Below are 20,110 nucleotides of genomic sequence, written 5' to 3' on the forward strand. Positions count from 1 at the left end.
TAGCCTTTGATAGGTGTACTATTTCCTTTCCTATCACATTCCTTCAACAAATCCCAGCCCAAACAACATTCTTTTAAAAATTTCTACAAGCCAATCTGTGACTTCAAGCTTGTTTAAATTTTGTGTTGGCATAACTACTATAAACTGTAGATTAAGAGATTTAATGTTTCTATGCTTAGTTGCCTGAACTGTGAAATGCTTTCCATAGGCTTTTGAGGACGAAGCTAAAACACAACTTTCCCAGCTACTTAATAATTCTGTCACTGTTTTGATTAGTTTGTCTTGTCTCTAAACAGAATCGAAGATTACCTTCCTTATCCTCTCATAATCTCAACAGCACAAAATTCTGTCAAACATAAAAGGCACACATCCTATGATTCTGCTTTTGACTTACTCAAGATCACTTGAACTGGTTTGAAGTAGCTTCAAATGTCAACATGTATCAGGATTTTTATGTCATGTTGCACTGCATATAATGAGCTTATTTAAATACTTAACAGTTTAGTGTCTCCTTTGGGGTAAGTACACATCTTCATATATATATATAAATTTTGTGCAAAATTAGCAAGAAAAGTGAATCAGTGATGACCTATTCAGTTTCCAGAAATTTGAAATCCCACTTAACTTAATCCGACTAACTTATTTGGGGCCCATGGCTCAGCAGTTTGGCGTTTCAAAAAAAAGATGTACCAGTATTTGTAATCCACAATTCAATATTCATTTTAAAACTGTTGAAGACATGTATGGTTAAATATTTTCCTAAATTCTACAAACATTTCACCCTAATTAAAAACTCGCTAACAATACATTCCATGTAGATTTGAAAGTGAATAGTTTTCTAGACCATTACATAATTTAAATGACAGAATAATAATGTGTCTGGATACCCTAATTTGTGTAATTAGATTATACCAAATCTAACATAACCCATAAATGACTATGGAATATCTATTAGAAAAGCACATTCAATTTGAGAAAAATAAAGGTTTTTCCATATGCTTCTCAATACCAAAGAGTTCTCATATATGGTACTTTAATATTAGTAAAACATTTAAATTAAAAACAAACAAAAACCAAAGAACAAAAGCCTTTTACTGGTGTACTATTTAAATTTGGTTAATACAGAAAACATTTTTGCCAAAAAACTATTTTTAAAATAAAGTATGCTTTTCTGTTGTTGTATTTAGTGTATTCAAATTGTCATGTATCTAAAACTGACTGAGTAGCATTACAACATAAAAGTATGCCCTATAATTAAAGTTTTCATTGCTTTGAGAGACTATTTTAACTGCAAATTTCCAGTTATGAGACTTTTCTGATGCTAACAAAAGCTAGAGGGCATTTATTCATTTAGAATGAATTTATATTGCAACTCACTTGTAAGTGATTTTTAAAATCATTTTATTAGGGGCGTTGTAGGTGATTTCTACCATTAAGTTCCATCTATGAATAGAATTCCTGAGACCTCATATTTATGCAAATTTTGGGGAAAGAAAATCTGCAGCAATACAAAACATTAGTATTTAACTTAAAAAAAGCCAAATAAACAGCTATGTGAGAAAATTCAGTGCAAAGCATTTGCTTGGTTACTTTAAACATCTACCTGAAAATGAACGATTAATAGGAAACATCTTCAGAGGTTCAGTTCTAGACAAATGTTTAATATGATTCTCCATAAAAAAACATTTTATAAGCAGAAAAAATTGATTTAAGAAATGATTAAGTATTGAAAATTATAAAATATTTCAAAGAACTAATTTAGAATGTTTTGCATGCACGAAACAACTGTGAAACAGCAATCACTTTACTATTAATGAACTGTGCAATAGACATAATTTTATTCCTCTAACTATGAAGTATTTGTTCTTGGGCATCCACATTTTCTTGAATATAGACCTTGAAGACAGTAGCACTTACAATGCAAATATAACTCTAAGATAATTTCCTTCCTTCAAAAATCTCTGCCATATTCACGTGATACATGACACACAAAAATACTAAAAATATTCTAGGTGTATATCACACATTAGAAACTACACAGCGGCTAAAGTGAAAAACAAAACAAAAGCAACCAGATCTATATCATTAACATGAATAAATCTACAAAATAAGGTTGAGTGGAAAATGCAAGGTGCAGAATACAGAAGTATATGATACCAATTATGTAAAGTTTTAAAACACAGAAACACTACATATTGTTCATGGATACATACATATGCAGAAAAGGTATAAAAGCACGTACAAAAATAATATACATCAATTTCATAATAGTGGTTACCTTTTGTGAGTGTGGAGAATGAATAGGATGAATACATAAGGGGCTTTGACTAAGCATAATGTTCAATATTACAAACTAATTTCAAACAAATGAAATATAATGTTAACACTTGTTAAATCCAGTGGTGGTCTTCTTAATTTAAATCTATTTCATAATAAAGATGAAAACAATCAGAGATTAAAGAAAAGGTTGAAGGCACCAATTTTCAGATTAAACATGTAAGCATACTAAAACATAACCAACACAAGTTTTCTTTTCCCAAAAGACAGTAAATATTGACAGAGAATGTTACATCAGCAATGTAAACTCTTTTAAAATATCCATTGGTTTTTATATTTAAAATATACAATAATTAAAGAACAGGATTTTAAATGTTTCTACTTCAAAAAGTCTGAGTCAAAGAATCTAATTTCATACCAGACAGGCTTTCTTTGCTTTAGAGTGTGCCTCTTTGAATTTTCTTTTATGCCATTTCCTTTAAATGTGATTCAGAATAAAAGGGTTCCTGTACAGGGTATAGGAGAAACCTGACTAACTGTAGATAAAGAAAACTAATGAATACATTGTAGCCCAATACAGACCAACAATAGTTTCATTCAAACATGATAATAAATTTCAGCTAGTATAAAAGCTTCCACTTTTCTGAAACTTAACACAAGCTGTGTAGCTTTGTTGACCAAACATGTTTTTTGTCTTGTCAGGAAAGCTTTCCCATCTTTGTCTGATTAATATTTCCTTGATCACAGATGAAGTCTTTCAAATAAGATAAATAACTACTTGCCTGCTGTTTCTGATATGCAGTATTTGGATTTATCTTTGATTCCAAGAGTAGGGATCCTGAAAGATAAAATATAAATTTCAGTAATGAAAAAGCTTGAAATAAAAAATAAGCACACATTAAAAATGCACACAAATTTTCCTGCTTCTCTACCCAGCTAGTTTAAATAATGAATTTAGTAGATACTTAAAATGCATTCTAATTCACATTTCTCTCTAGGTTTCGTTTTTAACTCAGAATATAGTAATCCTTCTCCCCCTCATTAAAAATAAATCAATAAAAAAGTTAAACTCAGAGAAACATCCATCAAAGAAAGCGAGGAATCTAGATGACTACTAAAGTTTTATTGAAATGAAAATATTACGAGCCCAATGACCACTTGGAGCCAAACTTTTAAAAACACGTTATTTTATTGCATTTCCAGTTTAACAAATAAATTACAAAGCACCCCGCAGGGATCTTAGACTTTGATTCACAAATTACAGCAGTCCGTTTATCCTTTCCTCTTTGAGAACAAAAACTAAGGGCAACTTCGGAAACAAATATCCACGGCTATTGAACATAAAAGGGGAGCGTGCACGGGTACAAAAAACATCCCACGAACAAATCTGGGGCGGTGGTGTTCCTATTGTCTGCACGTACCAATTGCTACACAGGCGTTCAGATTACCCCGTGGACGGTGCCTTCCCTTAGGGCTCTTCACACGGGACCACTTTAAAGGACGCCAGCCACACTGGACGCGGTCCGTCGGGAGGCCGCCCTGACAAGGCACCGCTGGTACCCTAGCTGGCTTCGGGCGCGCTTTCCACTTTCTCGCAGCACCCAGGCACGCAAGGTGTCCGTGGTTGTGCGTGCCCGTATCTTGGCAACAGCCCGCAGGAGCCCCAGGAAAGATGTCCTTTGGTTTCCCCAGTCCCTGCCGACTGTGGCAACTGGGGGGCCCTTAGCAACGTGCGCTTAACACCGAGGAGGGCAGGGGTGGGGGTCTCCGGGAGGGAAAGTTTCGCTACAGTGTTTGTGCGTGACACAGGGCCAACAGTAAAACCCACGGAGCCTCCGCTCCTCCGGGGACGCGGAGATCGATCCCGGTCCAGGAAACTTCCTTCCCGAGACCCGCGCTCCTTAAAGAAGGCGCGAGGAAGGGGGCCACAGCCCCCCGCGGGGGGCGCGGCATCCCACGGAGGGGAAACTCGGACAAAGCTGTCTCACGGGCAGAATCGCGCCGCGTCCCGGGAGCTGACAGCGGCGGGACCCGGACCGGACCCCGAGGCCTGGCCCGGGAGTGCCCACACCGGAGGCGCCGTCCCCAGTTCCAATAACCTTACCGTCCGACTCGGCCCGGACCAGCAGCGACATCCCCTTGAGCTCCTCCACGTACGTGGAGGAGACGTGCCCGGTGCCTCGGTCGTCCCATTGCCGGTCTTCGTTCAGAGTGTACACCTTCACTCGCCGCCGCGTATCCGACATCGTGGCCGCCGTCCCCACCGCGCCGGCCGCCGCCTCCCGACTCGCCTCGTCCGCACCCCTCACTCCAGGGACACGGAGACGGTGGCGGCGGCGGCTCCGGAGAGGCCCGAGTTCACCATGGCTCCAAGGGGGTTCAGCCGCGGGAAGGGGTGACGAGGGCCACCGAGATCCTTCGGCCTAGAATCTCCGCTACCACTCACTTCGCTCCGGCACACACCCACCCTCCCCACCGTTGCCCCTCCCCCCCTCCCCCGAGCTCGCTAGCTCTCCCGCCGCCGCCGCCGCCGCCGCGGTAACCACTACAGATCCGCCATCTTGTAACCCGATTCTCTCAGCCTTTCTCTTCCTCCTCCAGCGGTCCCGTACGGGCTGTACTAGCAGGGGCTACGGCGTCCGACAAGCCAGGGGGGCCGGATTTCCGCTCCTGCACGCGCTAGCGGAGCCAGTAATATCGAATGGGACTCTCGCGAGGCGAGATTTGGGAGCGAGGTGGGAAGGCCCAGGCGGGACTTCCTCCTCGCGGGGCCGGTCTGCAGGCGTTGATCTCGGCTTTGCGCGAGCTTCTCGCGATATCTCGTCCTTAGCGGTGCCGTACCGCTGCCCTAGCTGGAAGACCATGGGAACCCTGGGCCATTGGCTGGGGCGACTGTGCCCGCACCTTGCAATTCCACTCCTCGGCGAGCTATTAACTGTATTTGCGGGGCATGCAGTCTTGGACGAGACTAATTGGGCCCAAAAAAGATGGAAATTTGCTTGATGAAAATTAAGCAAATGAAAGCGCATCCTTTGGGATGAGTACGAGTAAACACACGTAAAGCTTTCTGTGAATACAAAATAACTGGACCCTTTATTTAAGCCGAACCGATAGCCAGTAAAGTTCGTTATGGAATCTTGTTATGATTGAGCGTCCGCTTAGAAACTCCTGGGATCCCCAGGCGACTTTAATATCTTCCTAAAGTTTGTTGACAATGTCTTACTTCCCACCAAAGCGTTTCTCGGTGGAGCTTTTAGGTCTGGCCATTGGAAAGGCTACTGTCCGTTTCAGAATGCAGGGCTAGTCCGGTGTGTGCCCGTGGGAAATACGTCGAGGTGAACCCGGGGAAGTGGCTGTGGCTTTGGATGTGGATGAGTTTCTCTTGTGGCGTTTGTTGTATTTTCTATGGACAAGTCATGGGTTACTGAAAAAGGCAGGATGTCACACGATGCTTGGTGGATACGAGTCGCGCACCGCGCAGTGATGCCATGGTTTTCATTTCCATGTTTATTAGCAGGATTCTTTTACTCGTTCATTAATGCCGTCCTTCAGCTGGTTCCGTTGCCTGAAGCCTGAATGGTAAAACCAGGTGAAGTACACAAGTTGATCTTGCAGTGCCTCTTGGGAGTTGTAGTCACGGCTTGTCAACACGTGCTTCTGTTTGAAGCAGACTACTTCTGTGTGGCACCATGCAGCAGTGCCCCGAGATTTGGGTGTAGTGCTTTACACAAACAAGCACTCGGCAGACCCTACCGACCCACTGCCACCAAGCCATTCTGACTCCAAGCTCCGGGGTCAGAGGACCTCGGAGCTCAGAAGACTCATCACCTGCCTAGTAGAAAGCTGTATGACTGAGAAGCAGACATGGGACTTAAGATGGGCAGAGCTCTAAAGTCATCTGAATCTTCAGCCTGCGGAGGTTGGTTACATGGATTTTGGATAAAGAGCTTGCAGAAATGCCTGCTTCCACACTTGTCTTTTTTGCCTATGGGGATCCTGTTTCTCCCCATGTCATCTATATAGTAAATGGCAGTGGGTTCAACATTGGGCTAACTGCAAGGCCAGCAGCTAGAATCTCCCAGTTACTCCATGGAGGCATTTTGCTCCTGTAAAGGTTTAGTCTGGGAAAGTCAACCCACAAGGGTGGTTCCATTGCGTGGCTAAGCATTGGAATTGTCTAGATGGTAAAGGGACTTTTTGACTCACCCTTGCATTCAAGTGCTAATTTACATTTTTCTTTCATAAATGTTGGTTTATATATTTTTGTTTTGTAGACATAATCTCTTCTAATTTATGAATTATTGGGGGCATACTAGATTTCATAACCACAATATAAAAATGAGCCAATTATTTGATTTTGATTAAATACTGGGTTTTCTTCAGTGCTTTTTAACACACCCAGAAAAGAACCAGTTTGAAAGCCTAAAGGTCTGTGCCAGGTTTGTATCCTCTCTCAATACTTGATTGCTGGGCCAATCATCTGAGAAACCAGACTGTATGAAGAACGAAGTATTAGGGTTGGAGAGTTATTCACAACTTTGGATATACAGATGACACAATCTTAAGCAAGGCAGGCTTGAATGCTCAGGATACATCACAACTAACGTCAACAAAACTAGAACCCTCATAACCCGACCAAAAGGCAGCTTGATAAACAGAGCAACAATTAAAGTTGTCAGTTTTCATCTTGCTTGGATCCACAATCCACACTCATGGAAGCAGCGTCACAAAAAAACTTCTTGTATTGGAAGCACACCGAATGAGACCGCTTTAAAGTACAAAGATCAAAGATGTCACTTGGAGGACTTAACGTTTTTATAAGCTAAGCAGTGGTATTTTTCAAATACCTCATATATATAAGAAAGCTGGACAATAAAAGACTTAAGAGAAAAATAGATACCTTTGAATTATAGTGTTGGTTAAGAATACTGAAGGTACCGAGTGCCAGAAAAGCAAACAAATCTCTGTGGGAAGTAGCCAGCTTGCTCCTTGGAAGCAAGGATATTTTGCTCCCCTCCTTTGGGCATCTGGCAAGAGACCAGGCCCTGGGGAAAGGACATCATGCCGGTAGAGGGTCAGTGAACAAAGGAAAGCCCTCAACTCGATGGGCTGGCAGCTGCAAAATGCCCTGACAATTGTGAGGGTGGCCCAGGATTGAGCAGCATTTCACTCTGTTGGGCACAGCGCTGCTACCAATTGGAACCAACTTGAAAGCATGGAATAACAGAAGGAAAAATGCCTTAGTTTCAGATGACATGAAAATCCTGGTTCTATACACAGCAGGGAGTGTGACTTGGTTTCTGTGATAACTGACACACGACACATGTGGAAGTGCACAACAGCAGTGGTGGTGGCAGTCAGCGTTGGCTGGTACCATACCACCTGATGTCTAACTAAAACTGCTGTTCTCATTGCCTACCATCCTGGTTTCAACTCTCATGAGCCTGGGATTTTACAGAAGAGCCTACTAACTTCCCGGGGATTCCAGTGTCTTTTTCTTTCCTGGAAAATAACTAAGCATCATGTTGCTTGATTAAATGTTTTCAAAATCTTATCTTGGACTGGCCACCTCCCACTGGGTACATTTGAAAATAAAAAGCTGCTCCCTAAGGTTGGTGAAGAACAGATACAATGTGATAGAGCAAAGGGCTAAGGGAGTTCTATACAATGGTACTGCGGTTCTCTATTGGAAACACACTAAGTAAAAATGAAGGTCTTAGTCCCTCTATCTGACACTTTCTCAGTATCTGTGTGCTTCCTCCCTCAGTTTGGCTAAAGTCTGCCCGAGGTGCTATCTGTACAGAGGATGATTATTTTATTTATCGATTTTTTAATCTAAAAAAGTAACTCTTCTTTGCTACTTTGCCTCCTTAGCTAACTTCCTGATCTGTGGACACTTGTTTGCCATCAGCTCCGCTCCACTGGAACGTAGGTTACGGATGGATTCTGTCTACAGAGCAGTGCCTCGCACACAATAAATACTGCATAGCTATCAATGGCTGAACTGAACTAATACAGATACTGATATTCATGCTTAGATCCGGAAACATGATACTCTAGAAATAAGGAAGTGACTATATAAAAGGCAAAATAATAATTTATGAGGCAGTTTGTCAGTAACAAAGCATTGGACGGAAAAAGTCTTGTAAGTTCCTGCACTGAATTAACCACCGTAGATAGGTGTTTAATTAGAGTTACCATTATTTAAATTTGAGCTTTTAACAGAGAACAGCATTCAGAGAAAATCTTCATTGGAGAGCAGGAAGGAAGACAAGCATAGTACAGTTCAGACTACATGTTGGACCTGAGTTTCAGAGGACCAGGGCAAAAGCAGCCTCTCGGTGACACAAAAGGCTCACAGGCTTGGCTGCTGTCTCAGAAGGTGACTACAAGGAGCCTGAAGATTTGGTGATGTAATCAGCTATGGGGCAAAATTCTAGTCTGACACGTGGGGTGCACAAGTCAGAGCTGACTCAACAGTAAATGGTGTTTGTTGGCTTGGTGGCCAATGAACTGTACTTTCCCTGGCAGCTCTGCCAGTCTCTACCAAAGTCCCTGTGTGGCCCCACTGATTAAGTGCTGGATTATTAATGGAAGCTTGGCGGTTCAGAGCTACCCAGAGACATCGTAGCTGTCAGCCCTGGTGATCTGCTTCGGAAAGGCCAGCGCCTTGAACACCCAAGAGCAGTCCTCACACTGCACACTTGGTGGCCATGAGTTGGGATGCCTTCCTGGCAATCACAACACGGGTCCCCACAGGCTGTGTCAGGACTGGCTTCATGTGCCATGAAGACTAGTAGCTGCGACTCTTTGAAACAGAAAGACTTGGGAGATGTATAAAGCACACCGTTTCAGTGAAACTACCTTTACAGAGATATCTTGAAAAGAAACCTAGAGTGAGATTTTTTCTTTCAGTGACTGTTATTAAATAGAACAACAATCTCTCACGTTCAAATTAGATGCAATTAAATATAATTACCTTCTATATTTCACAGTGTATTCAGGTTGCCTAATATGCTATCTAACTCCTAAGAGATAATCAATTCATGTTGTTATTAGATACAGGTGGTGGGGGGCAACCTTCAAACGGTTCATGGAAAACAGGAGAAAGGAATTTTTCTGAAGCTTTCTTGGACATATATTTTTAAATCTTGGGTCAGATTCCTGGTGATCTAGTGGATTTCACATGGGGCTGCTAATTCAAGGTCAACGGTTCAAACAGCAGCTTTGTGGGAGGAAGATGAGGTTTCGACCCCTTCAAGACCGACAATCTCAGAAATCCACAGGAGCCGTTCTACCCTGTCCTGCAGGGTCACTAGGAGCTGAAATTTAATTCATAGCAGTGAGTTTGGTTTTGGTTTGCTCAGACCAATATTTACCATCATGAATTAGTAAACTCCAAGTCTTGAATGTACAAACATAAGATTTGTAAGCAGGTTACACATTTTTAAATTATTGGCTTTTAGGTGCCATTTACTTTTCTGAACTTAATATATTTTAGATGGGAATAAGCATCATATAGATATTACTACTAGTTACAACAACAACTTTTGTGACTATTTTCAAAGATCTGTTAACTGAAAATCATAATTGCTCTCTCCTTTTGTAATATATATTTTACCTTTTGTAATATTTATACTCAGAAAATAACCCAGTTTTCGTCTGATGAATCAATTATTCACATATTTAGGCAAATTAAAAAATGTTTGCTACATCATTTTTACATAGGTTCTATTTTTAATATTTACTCCACTATGTTTATGCCTTTGCGATTAATTTGAAAGGTTTCATATTATTAAAAATGTGGTCAAACTAGCTCCCTCAATTCCTAATTATATATACTTCTTAAAAAATAAGTACTACCTTTGAAAATGGCAAGTTCCAGTTTGTAAGATATTTGTATGTAAGGAAAGTAGGTGGGCAAAGAAGTGAGCTACCAGACGCCAACAGGAAAGCTGCCATTGCTCCTGCAATGAGAGAGATCCCCTCCAGTAGCAAATGCAATCTATTGTTTGAAGTTTATCGGGTAGCTACTTAGTACTAAAGGGTATTCTTCCTTAAGATGTATTTAAATGTTTGACTTTTAATAATAAATATTTATTGATTTACCATGTATATGAAGATAATGAATTACTCTTTGAAGTAAGCAAAATGGCACACACGAATGAGTTTTTAGTACAAAGGAATTGGAGTAGTTATACTACATGTATCAGTATACTACATATAGTAAGTACAGATTACTATATATAGTATCTGTTTTGCACTCTATCCATCCACATTAGCAGATACTCCTGAACGTTTGCCGTCTAGGATTCCATCCGAGATCTCTCTGCAGGGGTCACGGAGAGGAGTTGGAGGCTCGCCCATGACAACGCTGCTTCTGTCATTCAGAGTTCTAACGACAGACGTAGCTGGAGACTGAAGCACTTTACGAGAAAGCCTCATTCTTCCGTCAGCCGGGTCACGCCCGAAGTACTTCACCTGTGCGACAGAAATAGAGTCACTTGTACAGTTACAGCACAGTGGTTAACACCTAAATCGAAAGGTGGCAATCTGCAAGAGAAAGATCCACGGCTCTTGAGCTGCTTCCGAATTCTTAGCGAGCAGTTCTACTGCACCCACAAGTTCCATGTGTCAGAACTGACTGACAATTGGTGTCTTGTTATATAAGGCAATGGTTTAGGTTTCTACTTGGTCACGGAAAATATAGCTCCATGGAATTATATGCTTAGTAACTATAATTTGGTCAAGTTAATAATTATGGGGAAAAAAAAGAACCGCCCGAGTGCCATTTCAGTCACCCCATTCTAATCTTGTGTGGACTCATCTTCACCACTTGGGGTGCTCCTCAGGCCTTGTGGCGCACAACCACCAACTGGAAACCTATCAAAGGTTACCTAAATGTGACCAGGAAACCCGTAAAGTTCTTAGAAGCAAATACAGGGTGAGGTCGTGGGGCCTAGTGTCCTTGTACTGGGAAAGCAAAGCCAGGGTGAGTGGTCTCAGACAAGGACTATCTAACTGTGCTTCAGCGACAACAGGATTGTGCTGTAGCTCACTCAGCGCTTCACTAACGCCTCAAAGCACCACGCTACCAGAGTTTATTTACCTTGACCTTGAAGAAAGAGAGAGGGAAAATGCAGGTATTATGTCCCTTCTGATATTGAAAACAAACTAACCTAACTAAAACAACCTTCCCCAGAGAGGTCTTACTTCCACCATTCCCCAAAGGCTACGTGAGTAAGAGGACTGTAGACTGGAAGTAAACTCGAGGTCCTAATTACTCAGGTCCTGGGGATTAGGTATAAAAATTACTCAGGTCCTGGGGATTAGGTATAAAAATTACTCAGGTCCTGGGGATTAGGTATAATCATTACTCAGGTCCTGGGGATTAGGTATAAAAATTACTCGGGTCCTGGGGATTAGGTATAATCATTACTCGGGTCCTGGGGATTAGGTATAATCATTACTCAGGTCCTGGGGATTAGGTATAAAAATTACTCGGGTCCTGGGGATTAGGTATAATCATTACTCAGGTCCTGGGGATTAGGTATAAAAATTACTCGGGTCCTGGGGATTAGGTATAATCATTACTCAGGTCCTGGGGATTAGGTATAATAATTACTCAGGTCCTGGGGATTAGGTATAAAAATTACTCAGGTCCTGGGGATTAGGTATAATCATTACTCAGGTCCTGGGGATTAGGTATAAAAATTACTCGGGTCCTGGGGATTAGGTATAATCATTACTCAGGTCCTGGGGATTAGGTATAATAATTACTCGGGTCCTGGGGATTAGGTATAATCATTACTCAGGTCCTGGGGATTAGGTATAATCATTACTCAGGTCCTGGGGATTAGGTATAATCATTACTCGGGTCCTGGGGATTAGGTATAATCATTACTCAGGTCCTGGGGATTAGGTATATTATTACTCAGGTCCTGGGGATTAGGTATAATCATTACTCAGGTCCTGGGGATTAGGTATAATATTACTCAGGTCCTGGGGATTAGGTATAATAATTACTCAGGTCCTGGGGATTAGGTATATTATTACTCAGTCCTGGGGATTAGGTATAATCATTACTCAGGTCCTGGGGATTAGGTATAATCATTACTCAGGTCCTGGGGATTAGGTATAATCATTACTCAGGTCCTGGGGATTAGGTATATTATTACTCAGGTCCTGGGGATTAGGTATAATCATTACTCAGGTCCTGGGGATTAGGTATAATATTACTCAGGTCCTGGGGATTAGGTATAATAATTACTCAGGTCCTGGGGATTAGGTATAATCATTACTCAGGTCCTGGGGATTAGGTATAATCATTACTCAGGTCCTGGGGATTAGGTATAATAATTACTCAGGTCCTGGGGATTAGGTATAATCATTACTCAGGTCCTGGGGATTAGGTATAAAAATTACTCGGGTCCTGGGGATTAGGTATAATCATTACTCAGGTCCTGGGGATTAGGTATAATCATTACTCGGGTCCTGGGGATTAGGTAATAATAATTACTCGGGTCCTGGGGATTAGGTATAAAAATTACTCGGGTCCTGGGGATTAGGTATAATCATTACTCAGGTCCTGGGGATTAGGTATAATAATTACTCGGGTCCTGGGGATTAGGTATACTCATTACTCAGGTCCTGGGGATTAGGTATAATAATTACTCGGGTCCTGGGGATTAGGTATACTCATTACTCAGGTCCTGGGGATTAGGTATAATATTACTCAGGTCCTGGGGATTAGGTATAATATTACTCAGGTCCTGAGGATTAGGTATAATAATTACTCAGGTCCTGGGGATTAGGTATAATATTACTCAGGTCCTGGGGATTAGGTATAATCATTACTCAGGTCCTGGGGATTAGGTATAATATTACTCAGGTCCTGGGGATTAGGTATAATCATTACTCAGGTCCTGGGGATTAGGTATAATCATTACTCAGGTCCTGGGGATTAGGTATAATAATTACTTGGGTCCTGGGGATTAGGTATAATCATTACTCGGGTCCTGGGGATTAGGTATAATCATTACTCAGGTCCTGGGGATTAGGTATAATCATTACTCAGGTCCTGGGGATTAGGTATAATATTACTCAGGTCCTGGGGATTAGGTATAATCATTACTTGGGTCCTGGGGATTAGGTATAATCATTACTCGGGTCCTGGGGATTAGGTATAATAATTACTCGGGTCCTGGGGATTAGGTATAATGGGAACAGAGTGATACAGCAACAAAACAAAGTGAAACAACAAAGCCCAGACTGGCAATGCCTTCTTTCATCCACGCAGAAGAAGATCAAATACTACCAGAATTCTAGACCCGAACAACATGGCTTTTATCAAGCTCAAAAACTTTGAGCGTCAAGTAGTGGAAAACAGTTAAGGCTCAACTCAAATATGACACTCAGGGTCTTCAACAAAGTTGGAAAAGAAGTTGAGGTTTCAAAAACAGAACAACTGACAGGCTTGTCCTCATGCAGAGCTCGCTGAACTTTTGGGTGCTATAGCAAAGTGTACTGAAGAAAGCAGATTGTCTTCGGCTATCACAAAGAATAGTGTCTGCGGTCTTAAAAGCTTGCCTTAAAACAAGCAGCATGTAATGAGTCAACTAAGTCCACATGAAGAAGCACATCAGTCTGCGTGACCCAAGGACTGTAAAGAATAAAATCCAAATCTGAAGGAAGGAATGGTAGCAGAGCTTAAATTCTGAACAACCAGTTTGCAGGAGGCTGTGGGTGACGGTGGAAATCCAAAATCTATTGGCAGGGAGCCACACAGATTAAACCTCTGGTGAATCCCCCCTGACCATAGGCTAGGATTGCGAATGTCTTTGCTACCAGAAAGCGTTGTGAAATCGATTAGAGCAGATGTACCTTATCATTTGATCTCCCTACTGGCCCATTAAAAAAATCGTTTTATTAGGGGCTCATTCACAATCCACACATACATCAATTGTGTAAAGCACATTTGTACATTCATTGCCCTCATCATTCTCAAAACCTTTGCTCTCCACCTAAGCCCCTGGCATCAGTTCAATTTTTCCCCTCTCTCCCCGCTCCCCCACGAACCCTTTATAATTTATAAATTATTATTTTGTCATATCTTGCCCTGTCGATGTCTCTCTTCACCCCCTTTTCTGCTGTCTGTCCCCCAGGGCGGTCACATGCAGATCCTTGTAGTCGGTTCCCCCTTTCCAACCCACTCTCTCTCCACCCTCCCAGTATGGCCACTCACACCACTGGTCCCGAAGTATCATCCACCCTGGATTCCCTGTTTCCAGTTCCTATCTGTACCAATGTACATCCTCTGGTCTAGCCAGACTTGCAAAGTAGAATTGGGATCATGATAGTGGGGGTGGGGGGTGGGGGTAGAGGAAGCATTTAGGAACTAGAGGAAAGTTGTATTTTTCATCGTTGCTACATCGCACCCTGACTAGCTCATAAAGTTGATTCAGTGTTTAATATTTTCATCTTGTGTAGTCATTGTTTTTATCTTTTCTTCCTGTGTATGTTTGCATGCTTTTTGTATATGACAAACAGGACTGGTACATCTGCAGAGACAGTACTAGACTGATAATTGTCTAGGGGAGTGGCAGAGGAGGATGGGGTACTGAGGCACTGACAACAAGTAGTACAAGAGGTTCTGAAATTGCACAAATCTTAATATGATTGAATGACTAAATTGTTTGACATGTGAAGTATGTAAAACAAAACTTTAAAAAAAGCAAATAACTGTATCACCATTCTTATGTATTATCTCCAATCACCGTCTCTATGTAACTATCACTGGCCTGTATATATTACTGATTTATTTTAATAGTTCTATTGGCATTATCATTCACATATCATACAACTTAATAGTTCAATTGTATTAAAAATAGCTGTACAGTCATCACCAAAATCAATCTCACATTTTCTTCTTTCTTGTGGCAGTTACATAATTTCCTGTCAACTTGAAATGTAGGGGTAGGTTTAGCCTATCAATCAGGTGGCAGGTTGATGACCTCATTTGGAAGTACCACTGAAGTAAATGGCTCTCTGGAGGTGGGCCACTGTCTTTGCCTTCACCTGCATGTCTACAGCCACTGAGACCTGCACAAGCCCTGTGATGTGTCCACCACCATTGGATCCAGAAGACTTAGCACCCATCGCCTGCATTCTGCACCACTGCATGTGGCTGCGTGAGTCTGAAGAGGGACTTACGGACTAATATTGGGTGTATCGATTTGATCTGGACTGGGCTGGGCTGCTTACCTGATACATAATTACTTCTTGATATAAAGCATTTCCTTCCACATGTATGAGTGTCTCTGAGTTTGTTTCTTTCACCACCCTGGCCTAACACACTCAGACTCATTGTTGTTAGCTCTCCATTTCCCCTCAACCTCCCCTCCCATGCGCCTAGGGAATTAATTATTCATCCTGTTACTGTCTCCTTGCTTTACCTAACCTGGCTTTTATATCTAGAAACTCATACAAAACAAAAACAATAAAAAACCCCAACAATGATAAAACAGAGAAAAACCTCTCAATCACAAAGAAAGCAGAAAATAGTAAAAATACATGCGTATTTTTAAGAGTTCTAAAGTTAATTACTGGTTCTAACTAACCTGCAAGCTCCCTGAGGAAAATAATTGTCTTAACTCACAAATGAGTCTGCATAAGCCACCTTAGGCCCTATGGCTTAGGGCGAAACAAACACGCAAACAACCAAATGCCTCAAACTCACTGCCACTGAGGCAATGCTGCTGAGAGGGGCCTGTAGGGGAGAATGCCTGGTGGTCCGTCCCACTGCTGACCATGTAGCCTGCTCGAAGGCTAACGGAAGCACCGCATGTGAACACCACTCTGTTCCTGCAGGTCAGCGTTTACGACACTCAGGTGACAGGGTAAGCACAGGTACCTGAATCTCCTGGCCAACTTCTAGTCCCAGAGCAGTGGGATGTCGAATCTGAAAGAGAACGTGCCCTGCATTAGTAATGGCAAGGACACAGCAAATACTCACGACAGCCTTGACTTTTCTGATGAGGACATCTGTTCGTTGTGAAGATGTAAACAATACAGAAGTATTTACAAGTAAATATAATCTATACCCACTACATTTTTAGAAAACTGCTCACCACCCCAGTGAGCAACCCTTGCAGAGTGTCTCGTGTGTGTTCCATTGAAGAAGGCAGACCTCATTGTGCCTGCTCTTTTGTAATGTGCGGATCTGTCACTCACTATTCTGTTCCAGAGGCCCCCTGGGGGCACTGGGGCATAAGGGGTGAACAATCAACAGCAAGGTTGGAGGTTCAAACCTACCAGCTATTCTGGGGGAAAGCCGAGGCGCTCAGTTCCCTTGAAGATGCACACACAGCTTCAGAAACCTGATCGAAAGAAGCTGGGACGTACTGCTGGGCAAATGGTGGACCGCTGACAGCCAGGCTGAAGGCTGAAACCCACGACCCCCTCCTTGGGAGCAAGGTGAGGGTATCAGCCTCCATTGAGCCTTGAGAACCAAGAGGAGGGCACGTGGGGCTTCCAGACGTCAGCACTGCCTGAGGCAGTGGGTTTGGTTTCATGGCTTATTAAATTGCAGTCATGTTTTAATCTAAAATAATGAAGCACTATAGGTGATATTCAAATTGGGTAATTTGTTTAGCCAGCACCCCAGGTGGTCATTTCATTAGTTCTACAAACATTAATGAGTGGTGAGTCTGCAAGAAACTTTATGGCTGCTCACGACAGTATTTACACCAGGGTTGTGGTAGGGGCACTGGTCTTCCCAAGAAAAAGCTGAGAAAAATGAATTGCAATGTTCTTCTGTCCATTCTAATTAATTCTAATTCTTCTCTTACAGCACAGCCTGCTGGATGGCATTTCTAGGTCTAAATATAATCAAATAAATGTCCTCCAAAAACTTTATTCTAACTTATACTCCCCTCAACTGTGATGAGAATATCTAACGCCACTCCCACCTATTTCTTAACCACACTGGGAATTTTTGAGGATCTGAAAGTTGAGGGGAAAAAAAAGTATTTTGTTTTATTTGCTTTTATATAAACGGTTGGTGATAGTGCGTATTATTGTTTCTTGGTTGGCTTTTTTTAAAAAAAGGGCTTGCGAACTCATGTTCTTTGCTGATCCTCTTTCTTCATATTGCTTTATAGGAGGGTAAGCAAAATAGCATGGCTACTAGGATGCCCGTCCGTACATGTGCAACTTCATCCCCAACAGACCACATGGACACGTGTCTCTGCGCAGCGCATGGCGGCACTTAATTCTCTCAGCAAAACACGTCGCAGTCTTCTTAGGGCGCCTTCCAGAACCATGTCCAACCGAGAGTGGCTTCCAAGGAGCTCTCTCTGCTGTCAGGGCAGCCGGAAGGTACTGGTGACTGCTTTTTTGATCTCAAAGGGATTAACCATGACAGACTTTTCTCAAAAGGGCAAGCATGATCACGGGGCTCATTGTGAAGGCGCCTGTAGAAAACTGCGAGCCACCTCGGGGAGCAAAGGCAGGGGCGTCGCCCCCAGGACTCCTTGGTGAAGGTAGCCGGGCTGTCCTTGGGGAACCCGGGCCCACCACCTGATCCTGCCTTGCTGATGCCAGAGTGTCATGTGCACACGGCACAAATGCGCGGCAGGCAAAAGAGGGGAGCACACACAGCTCGATGCAGGGAATGGCAGGAAAGCACAGCCACACCGACATTTTGGTTTCACAAGGGCTTCTGTGATTGTGCAGCAGCCCCTTATAACTCTCCCTAGTTCATGTAATAAACCCAGTGCCTCACTGTGAGTTACTGAGTGCTCGTCTCTTACGGCTCAACTTACTGCATGTGTCAATCTCCATGTAAAGAACCCGTCCGTTTCTAGTTCCTTCCGGCCCTGCGTGGCATGCACTGCTTTACTCCTGGGCCAGAAAGTACTACTGATCTATTCTGTAAGGCTTTCTACTGCATTCTCAGAGATGGTGTAGACTCCGTCTCATACAATTTTCTTACATAGTCTTATGTGCTTCGTCTTTGAAATGTATAAACTGCAACAAAGAGTAAAAACACCCAAAACATTCTGAGAATTATCTGGCGAATGACTGAAGGAAATTGGGAGAGGGCTAGAGCAGGACACTTACCAACGCTATGTAGTTCCCGCTGAAAACACTTATTTCTTTTTAGTCCACAACTGCCGCGGTGAAAACGTAGCTGCTTCTGCTGGCAGCGTCCCTGACACTTGCGACTTTCTGTGTAGCCCCACTACCCTAGGTGATGTCAGTGTGGTGACTTTAAAGCAGTTACAAACAGAATTCAATGTGCCCTTTTCTTTCTTTTGCTTCCTTTCCTCCCTTCCCCTCGAATGTTTCTTTTTACCTTTCGCTGATCAAGTTGTGTGTTATGGAGTAAAACGGCAGTCATATTTGGATACAGTTTTACCATCACCCCAGAATCTCTACAAAGAGGAAATAAAGAAGCCTGGTTAAAACATTAAGCAGTTGCACCTGCACTGAAAATCAAACACGTTTTCTGAGAAGAAAAAAACCCCTTCTTATCAGTATGTTTTTAACTATAAACTCTATGATCTACCCCCACCACGTGAATACTTGTGGATCAAAGAACAAAGGAACGGAAAAGGCTTTCAGGATAACATTCCTCCACTGTGATCTCACCCTCACATTTCCCCAAGTGATGGAGATTTTCCTGTTTTCTAATTAACACCACCCCCCCTTACAGGTGGCCTCGCAGGGCGGCCTGTCACTCAGCTGCAGGATCTGGTAACCCGCGGTGTTGGGCCAGATCACAGCAGCCTTTTCTCCAACGGGACCCGCTCGCATCATGTCTGTGACACGTGTTAGTTAAGCCTCACAAGATTTCTGGCTTTGTCATGATGCTGAATTCCCTGGAATGGCCCCCAGCCCTGACGTGATAAAGCCTCGTCCTGGATGCCACGTGCTTGCGGCCACAGGCCCATTTTGGAGGGCGGTCTCTGCTAAAGCACAGGTAAGAGCGTGAGACTGACTTCGGACCCTGGGGGAGGGGTGACTCAGGCACGCTCGGTTGAATGGTTACCTTGGTTACTGTCACTTGTAAGGAATTATATGCTCCATATGGGAAACCTGTTTCTGGGGAGACCTGGAGAAAGCTGGCCGAGGAACATTAGCAGGAGGCAGTATGCATACAAATCGGACACAGCCGGGGTGGAGAAAGGATGATATCCTTGGGCGTTGTTAAAAGGTGAAGGGTCACATGTCAACGTGATTGCTTGGCTGATACCGAAGGACCGTCGTTCTGGGGATGGGTCTGGTAAGCAGGTGGGGGAAGGCACCGAGAGGGCTCACCTGTGAGCCACTGGGAACAGAATTCCCTGCCATGCCACCCTGCTTTCTACAAAAAGAGGCCCCTGAGAAGCAGGGGTGTGAGCTCGTTACTGGAAAGAGCGAGGAGTGGCGCAGTCTTCGAGCCCCGGCATCTGCCTGACCAACAAAACAAGTGATTATGCCTGATTACCTGATTTCCGTTATTGTGGCCGTATACACCGCTCCAAATTCTAACTGCTGCTCCTGCTGCAGGCGGAAAACACAGCATAAGATTCACAAAGAAAAGAGCCGCCGGAGGAAGGTAGGGGCCCTGAGCTCGGTACTTACGTCATCCTTGCAGATTTCCGTGATGTAGTCTCTTGCTTCATGCATGGCACCAGGTGTTGGTGCAAATACAGAAAACGTTTCTTCATCCACCTGACTAATAGTTACTCCTTGAACAAACATAAATGCAGCACTTTAAAGTTAAACGACCACTCCTTTGGAGATGAATCTGAAGCGCGGAGGTGGGAGCGGGGCGGACCTGAGAGCA

At 43.1% G+C, this 20,110-nt stretch overlaps 2 protein-coding genes across 7 annotated transcripts in view; both read right to left on the minus strand.

Moving 5' to 3' along the window:
• Positions 1-4,754, minus strand: part of PPP4R3B (protein phosphatase 4 regulatory subunit 3B) — a 70,558-nt gene extending 65,804 nt beyond the window's left edge. For 4 of the 6 annotated variants that reach the window (XM_075536101.1, XM_075536097.1, XM_075536098.1 and 1 more), the window contains exons 1-2: positions 4,382-4,753; positions 3,060-3,115 (exon numbers count right to left, since the gene is read on the minus strand). In XM_075536101.1, the coding sequence (XP_075392216.1) occupies positions 3,060-3,115; positions 4,382-4,523 (198 nt within the window). In that variant the 5' untranslated portion in view covers positions 4,524-4,753. Of the gene's footprint in view, positions 1-3,059; positions 3,116-4,381 lie in introns of all 6 variants that reach the window. The other 2 variants (XM_075536100.1, XM_075536099.1) reach the window with 1 other exon arrangement.
• A 5,598-nt stretch (positions 4,755-10,352) lies between these two features.
• PNPT1 (polyribonucleotide nucleotidyltransferase 1) overlaps positions 10,353-20,110 on the minus strand; it is a 44,798-nt gene continuing 35,040 nt past the window's right edge. The window contains exons 24-28 of the mRNA XM_075535204.1: positions 19,906-20,012; positions 19,769-19,824; positions 18,635-18,713; positions 16,190-16,237; positions 10,353-10,758 (exon numbers count right to left, since the gene is read on the minus strand). Of these exons, the coding sequence (XP_075391319.1) occupies positions 10,543-10,758; positions 16,190-16,237; positions 18,635-18,713; positions 19,769-19,824; positions 19,906-20,012 (506 nt within the window). The 3' untranslated portion in view covers positions 10,353-10,542. The remainder of the gene's footprint in view (positions 10,759-16,189; positions 16,238-18,634; positions 18,714-19,768; positions 19,825-19,905; positions 20,013-20,110) is intronic.

The sequence above is a fragment of the Tenrec ecaudatus genome, chromosome 17 (assembly GCF_050624435.1).
Source record: "Tenrec ecaudatus isolate mTenEca1 chromosome 17, mTenEca1.hap1, whole genome shotgun sequence".
NCBI lineage: Eukaryota > Metazoa > Chordata > Mammalia > Afrosoricida > Tenrecidae > Tenrec > Tenrec ecaudatus.